Here is a 12614-nt window from a genome sequence, read left to right on the forward strand (position 1 = left end):
TACATCTAAAGTATTATAAATAGTGATTGGGGAAACTACATCTAGCACGAACCCATGCAGAAAACAAGGGACAAAGGGAACAAAAATGTAGGAGAACAACGCCAAATATCTTGATGGCAATGTCAACAAAACTTTAGTATGAATTAAAAGGATCCAGTTGTCTGGCATAATGAGCTCTATTACTGAATAAGAAACAGCATATGCACTCTTACAGTTTATCCAAAGGAAATACCTTAACTGTATGGCATAAATACAAAAATTGCATTCCCTTCCTCTTACTTTGAGAATTAAATAAAAAGAAATGAATAAGAAAGCCAATTTACAAAAACAAATATATTAACCAAACGATGGCTATCTAAAGGTATGACAATAGTACATTTATATTGTAATCACTGTGCAAGTTTCTTTAAATATAAGAAATAAGAGCCTAAGTAGTTCAAGGGTCATATATATTAACTAAATATATAACCAAATGATGGTTGTCTGAAGACATGAAAATCAGTACACTAAATTATAGTAATCACTGTACCAGATATCCTTTAAATAGAAGAAATGGGAATGAGAGATGTTTTAGTAGTTAAAGTGCTTAGCCTGTATAGAATTGACTCCAGTTTGATTCTCACAACCATGAGGTTCCCCCTGCATCAGAGGGAGGACAAGTTCCCCCTGCAGCAAAGGGAAGGTACCCACACACCCCCAGCACCTGCTGGGGGAATGCACTGCTGGCTGTGGTAAAAAAAAATACACAAAGAAATTTTTAAAAATTATAATAAATATAAGTGATAGAAATGTTCATGTCATAAGTCAAATAAAGAGTACTCACTGGAAACCTAACTACAGTCACATCTGTTTTTGTGGCCTCTACCAGGAAATCCATCCAGAAGTCCACAAGTTCCTGCTTTGCCACAGGCTGCTCGGTAGTTAATTTCACAAAATGTTTATATATCAAAATTGTCTCTACAATAGACTTGAGGTACCTAAAATTTAAAATACATAAAACATATTAACAGGTAAATTTAGAACATCTTATTTATATATGTTTTATTTTTATTCAGCAAAGGAAATTTAAATAGGCTATCCTGTCCCTTTTTTTTTTTTTTTTTTTTTTTTTAGTTTTTGGGTCACACCCGGCAGTGCTCAGGGGTTACTCCTGGCTGTCTGCTCAGAAATAGCTCCTGGCAGGCACGGGGGACCATATGGGACACCGGGATTCGAACCAACCACCTTTGGTCCTGCATCGGCTGCTTGCAAGGCAAACGCCGCTGTGCTATCTCTCCGGGCCCTATCCTGTCCCATTTTAAAGGTAAGAAAATAGGTATCTAGTATTCAAGTATTTGGACAGGGAGAGATAATTAGTTAACTTGATGTTTAAAACATGGCCTTTAAAGTAATTTCAATATTCTCCCCAAAGTGGTGATTAATATGCATTTGTTTTAGAATATAGTTTCTTGATTAAAGTTTTTCAAAATAAAAACTTCAAAAAATATTATTTTGCTCTGAAGCAACTCAACTTATGCTATACAAATATCCTCAAACTTGATGCTATAGAGGGTATCTCAATGAGAAAAATTAGAAAGAAATGAGGTGCAAGATAATCCTATAAGAAATAGGAACAGGGGCCGGGTGGTGGCGCTAGAGGTAAGGTGCCTGCCTGACATGATTCCCAGAGGGAGAAGGGCACAGAAAGAGGCATTCTCAATATGTATCAATACATAAATGCATAAAACTAAGAATATTATGCTTGGTATGAATAAAGGGCAGTGTAAGCTCAGAATGTGGAAAGAGCTGAGGAATCTGGATGACTGTGTTTGTTTGCCAAGGAGGCAGACTTGATCCATTTGGCAGTAAGGAACTTTTAAAACTACTGATTTAAGGATTTCAGTGGAATGATAAGGGTCAGCCATGCATTTCAGAAAAAAATTTCGCTGGGGCCAGAGAGGTGGCGCTAGAGGTAAGGTGTCTGTCTTGCAAGTGCTAGCCAAGGAAGGACTGCGGTTCGATCCCCCGGCGTCCCATATGGTCCCCCCCAAGCCAGGGGCAATTTCTGAGTGCTTAGCCAGGAGTAACCCCTGTGCATCAGATAGGTGTGGCCCAAACTCCCCCACAAAAAAATTTTTTTTGCTAAGGAAGGAGATCTAAATGTGAGGAATTTTTTAGGAAGCCATGATGTCTACCACAGAGTTATTTATTCAAATGGTTCTGGGGTAGGTCAGGTAGGGCTTGGCAGTAAATTTCAGGAGCCATAATACTAAGAAATGTTTGAGGAGACAAAAGTCCATAAAGCCAAGATGTGCTTGCAAGGACAAAAATGTATACTGAAAAAGTAATTTTGGGACAAAAGCTAACTCTCATCCAGATATAATTCACAGGCAGAAAGTTGCCCTCATAAGTACTCCTCTTTTTTTGGTTGTTATTGTTGTTTGGGTATTTTGAGGGAAGGGGAACAGTGATTTTGGGGCCACACCAGGGCTTATTCCTGATTCTAATCTCAGGGATCATTCCTGGTGGGCTTGGGGGACCACATGAGATATCAAAAACAAAGTGTGGTCAACTATGTGCAAGGCAAGTACACTCCCCACTCTACTATCTCTAAGTCCTCCTCTTGACAATTCCCTAGAAGAAATCTTTTGCCCAAACTGAGGGAAAAATCCAAACCTCTATAATCATCTATTCAGAGCTACTCCCAGCAGTCCATTCTAGGGTTGCCCATACCCCTGTCCTGAGTGGGATTCTCCTCTTATCGATTTGTACAATTCTGTTGAGGAAATGCCTATGTCATCTTTTTTGGATGTATTTGCTTTAAGATTCTCGCTCTTCTTTGTCTGTAGAATCCAATATTCTTTCTTGAATTTACCTCATCTACCCTTTGTAAGTGCCTGTCTTTCAAATATCTTTTCAGTGAAAAAAAGACAAGGAAGGGAGACTCCAAAACAGATTCAGGGGGCCTTCCAGGACAATAGGACATTTACCTCACCTGACCACTTAGTACCTGAATATACAAAAGCCTATTAATAGTGGTTTTTAAATTTAAATACTATTTTATATCTGCATACCAGTGAACATACCAGGTCATAAAGGCAGAAATAAAAACTGAAAGCATTACTAAATATAAATATAACAGTACCACTACATAATCTAGATATTCCATATGTTGAATGGCAAAAACTTTTATACAGACTAGCAGGAAATTTCTGCAAACCAGCACTAGTATGCAGACTGGATTCTGAAAACCAATGATCAACATTACCCTCATTAAAACAGTATCTTGATTTTTGGAAGAGTTTGTGGAGAATATAGGCCTACTCTCAAAGGTCAACACAGGATAAAGGACCTCAGATCAAAGAGGAATGCAAGGGGCTGGAGAGATAGCATGAAGGTAAGACATTTGCCTTGCATGCAGAAGGAAGGAAAAAAAATAATGAATGAGGGGCTACAGAGATAGCATGGAGGTAAGGCATTTGCCTTGCATGCAGCAGGAGAGTGGTTTGAATCCCGGCATCCCATATGGTCCTCTGAGCCTGCCAGGGGCCATTTCTGAGCATAGAGCCAGGAGTAACCCCTGAGCACTGCCAACACCAAAAACAAAACAAAACCAAAAAAAAAAAAAAAAAAAAGAGGACATGCAAGAATCATTTCTTTCTGCCTGGTTTTCTTCTTATTTAACTTTGTTTATTAAATTATAATATTTCTAAAATGTATTTATTTAAATTTAAATTTATTTAAAATAAATTTAAACTATTTATTCATTTACCATTCAAGGGTAGTTCTGCCTCATATAAGCAGTGTACTTTTTTTTCTGTATTGGAACACTTATACTGTCTTGTTAAATAGAATTTATTTCCAACAACCTCCAAATAAAAGGGTTGTTTTCATTTGCACATTAAGCACTAGAGCTCACTATTAATAGAAATACAAAGTCCGGGATCTAAAATATTCCAAATATTTTTCATTGTCATTGTACAGGCACTGGTCAATTATCCCATAATTACATGTCATTTTACATATATAAAACTAACATTTTACTAAAATCCTGAAATACAAGTGGGATTTTTTTTATATTTTACCAATGACTATTAATGTCTGTATATGTACATATATCATGATAGAATTGTGTACATACCAAGAAAAATCTAAAACTAGGAGAGCATATCTACATAAGAAACAGCCTATTGTATCAGCCAGATCCCAAAGAAAAAGAATGAGAATTTCCAAATTGAGGTGAGATCATAAAAGAATCAGAGTTTCTGTTTGGACCAAGTTTTGGGAGGCTTCTGGAAACCTGCAAATATGAGGCCAGTGCACATTTTTATAGGCAACACTGGTCAGGCTTAGCTAGTCAGAGTAACAGAAATATCAATTCAGAGGCCATCAGATATCACTGATGCCAAAATCATTAGCACTTACAGTCAATACATTTTATTTATTAATATCCCTTTTCCTCTATATTACAATTTTATTCTATTAGAAAATAATCCAATTGTGCAACAAACAAAAGCCAAAATATAGTGATAGAAGTTGTTTGTTAAATATAGCAAAAACATAACAATTTAATATTACCATGCAGGTGTCTTTAGTTTGAAGAGTTTCTCAGATGCCTGAATGACTCTCATGTGGTCATTGGCCAAGACACTAGCCCCCAGAAAAAATCCAACTTCCCAGTAGCTTTGGAGATTTTCCAAATTTCCCTTTTTCCCAAGAAGGCTGCTAATCTTTACTCCTAGAAGATGAACAAGTACAATGTTACAAACACAGCAGGCAGACAGAGGCAACTTATTTTTTTTATTTTTAAACACTTATTTCTTTTTTATTGTGACTGAAGTTCATTTACACAGAATTATTTATGATACACAGTGACAATGAATGAAGGGAAACTTTTTGTTAAAAATCAACATTAACTTTCCTTCTTCCTTTCACATTAAAATAATAAGTGTTTTAACTCAAGCACAATTGCAACTATCACTTGGCTGACATTATTCCAGAATTTTTATGTAGGTTTGTATATATGTCTATGTTATGACAGCAAATACCTCATTAGATAACCAACTTTTTCCCCTGCTATGACATGTTCTTTAGTGATTTTAAGGGGAAATATATATGCTCAAACTCTTGTCAGTTTAAATACAAATGTATACAGTATATACATTTTTCAGAGTAAATACTACAATAAATTTTATAGTCAAAGCACTTATTAAACAAAATGAAAATTAAGGAAACTGACTTGATTACTACTGCTTTTTACCAAGACTCAAAATAGCTCATATCTTTTTGATAAAAATGCTAATTTTAGTATGTTTTTGTCTCATGATACATATGTCTCCCTGCACTGTATTATGTTTGATTTTAAAATATATTCATATAGAAACATTTATTAGTTAATTGCTTAAAAATATTAAGTTATTATAGGAAAATTATCTAAGATAAGCATATAGTGGCCACATGCCCTGATCCTCAAGACCTACTTGAAGTTTTTATTCAATACAAAGGCCAATAAATTTCTACTAGTAAAATAAATAATCCCTAAAATATATGGCCTATTGAGGCATAAACTATTATTGTAAAATAAAATTTAGATATAGTAAATTAACCATTTAAAAAAAGTTTATATAGGGACCAGAGCCATAGCACAGCAGGGAGGGTGTTTGCCTTGCATATGGCTGTCGTGGGTATGATCCTGGGTATCCCTGAGCCTGTCAGGAATGATTTCTTAGCACAGAGATAGTAGCAGCTCCTGACTGGGTGTGGCCCCCAAACAAAACAAAATAAAAAAGTTTATATAAATCTTCCAACTTATTAAATGTTCTTTGAAATTCCCTCTTCTGGTTTTCTGCAATGGCTTAAATAAAATATTTACAGTTACACTTTATATTTCTTGAGTAATAATTTATATTATGCTTTAAAGAAAACAGTATACCATAAAAAAAAACTTTATACTTTATACAATCAAAGAAAACATTATACTTTAATTAAAAGAAAATATTCCTTAAAAATTAACTTACACTACATTATTAATTCCACTTAAGCTAATAGAGTACTTGAGTCCAGGTGCATTTTTAGGACTCTAAGTCCATAGGATCTAATATTCTAAAGGTTCTTGTTATAGCTAGAGTGATAGTACAGAGGGTAGGGTGCTTATCTTGCAAGCAGCCAACCTGAATTTACTTTCTGCCACTCCAAATTCAGCCAGAAGTCTTCCCTAGTGAAGAGCCAAGACCAACCCCCCTCTAATAAAAGGCCAATTACTTACATGGAATTATACCTTTTATTCAAATTTTCACTTGCAGCAATATTTTTTAATATCTTTTTTTAGGGGGGTCACACCCGACAGCACTCAGGGGTCACTCTTGGCTCCATGCTCAGAAATCTCTCCTGGTAGGCTCGGGGCACCATATGAGATGTCGGCATTCGAACCACCATCCTTCTGCGTCTAAGGCAAACACCTTACCGCTGTGCTATATCCCAGCCCCATTTTTTAATATCTTGGTAAGCTTATAAATGATATACACAATATCAATACTCTAATATTCTTTTTAGGCTAATAAGAATGTTGACAATGTTCTAATTATAACTGAATAACTTCTGGTAATTAAAGTTTTGAACTATTTGATTTCTATCAGTCTTACATTTTTCAGCTGCTATCATTATCAAGTTTATTTTAGTGAAGATAAAAAGCAGAGCCTTTACTGAACACTCAGTATGCGTCTAGGACTGTGAAAAACACATTAAAAATGTAATTCAATTTGGAGAAGAGGCCAGAACAATAGTACAGTAGGTAGGGCATTTGCCTTGCAAGTGGCCAATCCAAATTTGCTCCTAGGCACCCCATATTGTTCTCAGAGCCCACCAGGAGTAATTCCTGAGTGCAGAGCCAGGAGTAATCCCTGAGAACTTTCAGGTGTGGCCCCCAAACAAAACCAAACGAGTGAGCAAAAGAGAGAGGGGGGGGGAGAGAGAGAGAGAGAGAGAGAGAGAGAGAGAGAGAGAGAGAGAGAGAAGTTGTGCAGTCAGGAGTAGTCCTTGAGCACTGGTGAGTGTGGCCTTCAAGCCAAATAAAACAAAACATTGCAAATTAGATTCCTTTTTTGTTTCAGGGGAGAGCTCGAACGCAGCCGCCCACTACCACAAATTGTGCAGTTGAGTTTCCCACATTTGGGCAAATTGCAGGAGTCAGCACACCCGGAGTGCAATGGGTGAGCCTCGCCCTGGGGAAACCACCTTCGTGATCATGGTATCTTCCCTGCCAGGAAAGTATGTAAATAAATTCTTTCTATCTATATGAAAACACAATTGAAGATTAATTTCCTTTCATACTGAGGGGTAAAAAGCTCAGATACAATGAAGATATGAAAAAAATCTCAGGCATAATTTGGATCTTATCTAAGGTCATATAGTCCAGACAGGTGCGATTATATACTTTCCATTAATGAAGTTTGAAAAATTTCAAATTTATGTGTAAAAAGTAGCAAAAGAAAATACACAGTAAATCACTCTATTATATATAGTATTTATATATAATTACTTTATTTAAGCACTATGGCTAAAAAATCGTTTCATAGTTGCATTTCAGTCACAGAATGTACAACACCCTTCACCAGTGCACATTTGCTGTGACCCAGGTTTCCCTACCACCCACCGTATCCCACCTATCTCTGGGGCAGGCATTTTACTTCTTCTCTTCCTTTTTTCCCTATTTGTCAGTTTGATTTATACGCCAGTTGCTAATGAAGGTGTCCCATGCATATCAGTTTATCCCCTTTCAGCACTATTTCTTGTCCAGAGTGCTCAGTTCCAAATATCATTGTCACAGTGGACAGTTCACTACTCTAAATGCTTCACAGTTGTTTGTGGCAAGCTTCCTACCATGGACTGGTCCTCCTGATCCTCATCTCTATGGTCTCTGGATATTATTACCATGCTACCTTTTATTTTTCTTATATCCCACAAATGACTGAGATTATTCCATGTATCTCTATCCTGATTGATTTGACTCAGCAAAATAAATCTCCATATCCATTCATGTGTAAACAAATTTCATGACTTCATTTTTCCTAACAGTTGAATAGTATTCCACTGTTTAGATGTACCACAATTTCTTTAGCCACTCATTTATTCTCAGACTCTTGGGATATTTTCAGATTCTGGCTATTGTAAATAGTGCTGTGACAAACACGGAAATGCAAAGAGTTTTCTAAATGAAAATCACTTTTTTTTTTCAATCATTGCTAACAATGGTTTATTGTTTTAGCTCCTTGAATACTTTTGCTGAGCTACTTCACATTAAATTAGACAATACATTCTTAAATATTTTAACATATAACCAGCCGGAAACGAACAAATTCACTAATATTGACTAAGGTATAACTTGATTCAAATTCCCAAATTGTTCTCCAAGTGTCTGCTTATTAGCTACAATTAGTTTTTTAAATATCAGAACAGAACATGATGAAGGATTCTTGACTACATTTGTTTATTATTTCTTTTTTTAGCCTGACCATCCATCCCTTGCAGAAGGGATATTTAGGAACTGCCTTCTGGTATCTGATAGTGTCTGATTTTTTTCTCCAGTGATGGCCATTATTATTAACTGGATTATATGCCAAATTTTGAGTGAAACATTTTTGCTGAGATTATTTCACAGATTGATGGGCTACTTCCTTCACAGTCCTCACTTCCACACACCTGTTTGGGCATTCTTTTTTGGGGGTGAGGGTTAAAATATTTCTTTTTCTCTTACATTTCTTATTTCATCCATATATCATTCATTTACATATATGCCCTGCTCAGACATAATATCCACTTAAACAGACAACTGCATAGATTCACCAATACAAATCTAGCCCTTAATTTCATTCCCAATGCATTTGATTTTAAAGTTTGAACTGGCAATTGCATAGTTGCTTTGCTTTTGTTTTTGCTTTTAAATTCCAATTTCCATGATTTTTTTTTTTTTTTACTATATCTGGTTGAGAGTCAAAGAAAGGAAAAAGTACATAGGTAGCTCTTGAGAATACAAAAGGTCAAAGTGTATCTTTGACTCAAATGCCTTTACAAACTAGGAAAGGAAATCTGTTTGGGCATTCTTACTCCTGGAAATGCTAACTGCATCACCAATATCTTGATTTCAGAGGGGATGCGGACAAAGATTGACTAGGCATATTTGCTATTTTGTTACTCGCAAGAAAACTACATAGCTTTCATTATCATTAAAATACATCAAAATGCAATTAAATAATAAGCTTACTTTAACTTAATGAGTATAGTTCTAATGAATGATCCTTGATAGGATCATTATTTCTACATCAAAGTCAGTATCAGCATCATTATCCCTTCTGCCATCTAGCTAGAATTTACTCAAAGAATAATTCTGATGAATAATGCATATAATGTACAGCATGCTTTAAGTTTTAGCTCACCAGATGGTAGCATTTCAAAAAGGGTAAGAAAGGTACTTAATTTCTATCTAGAATTTACATTTTTCTGAGAAACTGGTTACCTTTATAGATAACAGATTATTTGTTTTGTGATCAGTGATGGGCTTTATATTTGCTTTGATTTCTTTTTCATGATCTTTTTATAAATTTGTGGGCTTTTATATTCAGTAGTAACATTTTTATTTTTATTGCTCCCTCAAAATGAAATTCAAATGGTGGTTTGTCTCAATTTCAAGCACAATATTCTTTTATTCCATCATCATTACTGTTGAAGGCCTAAACTTCTAATTTTGTCTCTCTCCCATAAAATGTCTCATACTTGAAAAATATCAAGGAAGATGGGAAAATTATTTTGCATTTATCTAAATTCTGAGTCTTAATTTAAGTTTCGTGAAGTCAGAAGAAATAGGAAGAAAGTATAAGGTGTGATTTTGTATATTTAAATCCTAGCTTTAGCTAATCTAAACATCAATTTTTAAAAACTAATTATATCCTAAAGCAATTAATTATATCTGAAAATATAAATAACTAGAATTAAATTTGGCTAGAGTTCAAAAAAGAGAGTAAAGGTTAAAGTAATGCTAAAGTAATGTTAAAGTAGTCAGATCCTCAGGTATATGATCAATTAATCTTATAAAAAGGAGCAAAACATATAGAAAAAGGAAAATCTCTTCAGCAAGTGATGTTGGGAAAACTGGTCAACTACATATAAAGAAATGAACTCGGGCTTCTAACACCATGCATAAAAGTCAAAGATGGACTAGAGATCCTGATAAGCCCTAACATGGAAGAACTCTCCATGACACTAAAGCTAAAGAAATCTTCAAAGATGAGACTCTACTGACCAAGCAAGTGAAAGCAAAGATAAAAATTAAATTAAGAAGCTTCTGTACCTTGGGCCAGAGGAGAGCACAGCAGGTAGGGTGTTTGCCTTTTGCACGTGGCCAACCTGTGTTTGACCTTTGGCATCCCATATGGTCCCCAGAGCCTGCCAGGAGTGATTTATGAGTCTAGAGCCAGGAGTAATCCCTGAGCACCATTTGGGTGTGGCTCAAACCCCTCACCCGAAAAGAAGCTTCTATACCTCAAAGGAAACAATGACCAGGATAGAAAAACTGTCCACCCAGTGGGATAAATTATATCAAACACCTATATAATATATTAAACACCTATATAATATATCAAACACCTATAAAATATATATATACCTATTATATATTATAATAATTATATATGGAACTGGTAGAGCTTAGCAAGAAAAAAAACTCCATCAAAAATGGGGGAAAGAAATGAACAGAAATTTCCTCAAAGAAATTTTGACAGATGGTTAAAAATCACATGAAAAAAAGTTCCACATCATGAACCATTAGGGAGATGTAAATAAAAACAACAATGAACTATCATTTCATACCACAAAGACTGCCACATATGATTTTAAAAAAATCAAGAACCAGTGCTGGTACAGATGTGGGTGAAAGGGGCTTTCATTCACTCCTGGTGAAAATGTCTTCTGGTCCAGGCTCTTTGGAAAAAAATATAGATACTGCTCAAAAAAATCTAGAAATTGAGCTTGCAAATGACCCAGTAGTACTCTTCCTAGGAATATACTGTAGGGACCCAAAAACACAATTCAGAAAAGCCCTCCACACTCATATGTTCAATGCAGGACTATTCATAATAGCCAGAATCTGGAAACAATCTAAGTGCCTGAGAACAGATGAGTGGTTAAAGAAGCTATGGTAGGTACATCTACACAATGGAATACTATGCAGCTGTTAAGAAAAATGAAGTCACGAAATTTACTTATACATGGAAAGACACAAAGATTATCAGCCGAGTGAATGAGTCAGAGGAGAGGGATAAACATAGATTGATGGCACCAATTTGCAGAATACAAAAAAAAATACAAAAAAATTTGGGAATAACCAAACACAACAGAAACAGGTATGTGGAAAAGTGTAGTTAGGACAAAAAAGGGACCAATATGATAATAATAGTTAAAAATGATCACTCTGGCCAAGGCCTGGAGACTGAAAGAAGTTTTTTCCTAACATTTGATTGACCAGTTTTCCTAATATCATTTGCTAAAGACCTTTTCCTTACTTCATGCTCTTGGCTTCTTTGTTGACTATAAACTTTAAAATCTGTCATAAGACTCTAAATTCTATTCTACCGATCTAAGAGTCTATCTTTTTCTAGTATTATACTGTCTTACTATAATTTTATAATTTAAAGTTGAAAAAAGAAAAAACATCTCACTGTCTTTGCTATTTGGCTGGTTTCATTACTACATATAAATTTTTTTTTTTTTTTTGGTTTTTGGGCCACACCCTGTGACGCTCAGGGGTTACTCCTGGCTATGCGCTCAGAAGTTGCTCCTGGCTTCTTGGGGGACCATATGGGACGCCGGGGGATCGAACCGCGGTCCGTCCTAGGCTAGCGCAGGCAAGGCAGGCACCTTACCTCCAGCGCCACCGCCCGGCCCCACTACATATAAATTTTAATGTTCTATGTCTTTCAAAAATGTTAGGGGGTATTTTTATATGGACTGTATTGAATCTGTATTGATTCAATGGGTATGACTGTCACTTTCATAATATTGATCCTTCCAATTCATGAACTAGGGTTGTATCTACATTTACTTGTGTGTTCATTTACTTAAATTTATAGTTGATTCATAGTTTCTTTTCTTTCCTTCTTCTTCCCCTTCTTCCTCCTCTTCCTCTTCTCACTCTTCCTCCAACTCCTCTTATTATTATTCTCTTTCTGGGTCTCTGGGACTCCAATTATTTCTATGTTGTTTCTGTTGAGTTTATCAAAGACTTCTATTTTCATCTGTTCACATTCTTTGAGTAGTTTTCCATTGTCTGGTCATTTGTTTAAAGGTTCTTTTCCAATCTCTTCTGCTGTATAGAGTTGTTCTGCATCTCATCCTCTGGCTCACTGACCCCATCCTCAGCTGCTTTTACTCTGTTGGAGAGGCTTTCCATTGAAGTTTACAATTCATCTACTGAGGTTTTCAGACCTGTTACTTCAGTATGAAATTTTCTGATTTCTATCTTCATATCCTCTTGATTCTTATTTGTGTTCCATTCTACTTGATCTACGCTTTCTTTGAACTCCATGAACATTCATATTTCTTCTCTAAATACCTTATATGAGAAGATACCTAGATGGTTGATACAT

The 12614-nt window shown here is 35.5% G+C and overlaps 1 protein-coding gene and 1 non-coding gene across 2 annotated transcripts in view; both read right to left on the reverse strand.

The window, feature by feature from the left end:
• Positions 1-12614, reverse strand: part of MAP3K5 (mitogen-activated protein kinase kinase kinase 5) — a 233126-nt gene that overhangs the window by 103511 nt on the left and 117001 nt on the right. Inside the window, exons 9-10 of the mRNA XM_049788000.1 lie at positions 4558-4717; positions 824-977 (exon numbers count right to left, since the gene is read on the reverse strand). Coding sequence (XP_049643957.1) covers positions 824-977; positions 4558-4717 — 314 coding nt within the window. The remainder of the gene's footprint in view (positions 1-823; positions 978-4557; positions 4718-12614) is intronic.
• LOC126031971 (U1 spliceosomal RNA) lies at positions 7086-7249 on the reverse strand. The gene has a single exon (XR_007503774.1). It is a non-coding gene; the product is annotated as a U1 spliceosomal RNA (small nuclear RNA).

This window comes from Suncus etruscus, chromosome 15 (genome assembly GCF_024139225.1).
Source record: "Suncus etruscus isolate mSunEtr1 chromosome 15, mSunEtr1.pri.cur, whole genome shotgun sequence".
Classification (NCBI taxonomy): domain Eukaryota; kingdom Metazoa; phylum Chordata; class Mammalia; order Eulipotyphla; family Soricidae; genus Suncus; species Suncus etruscus.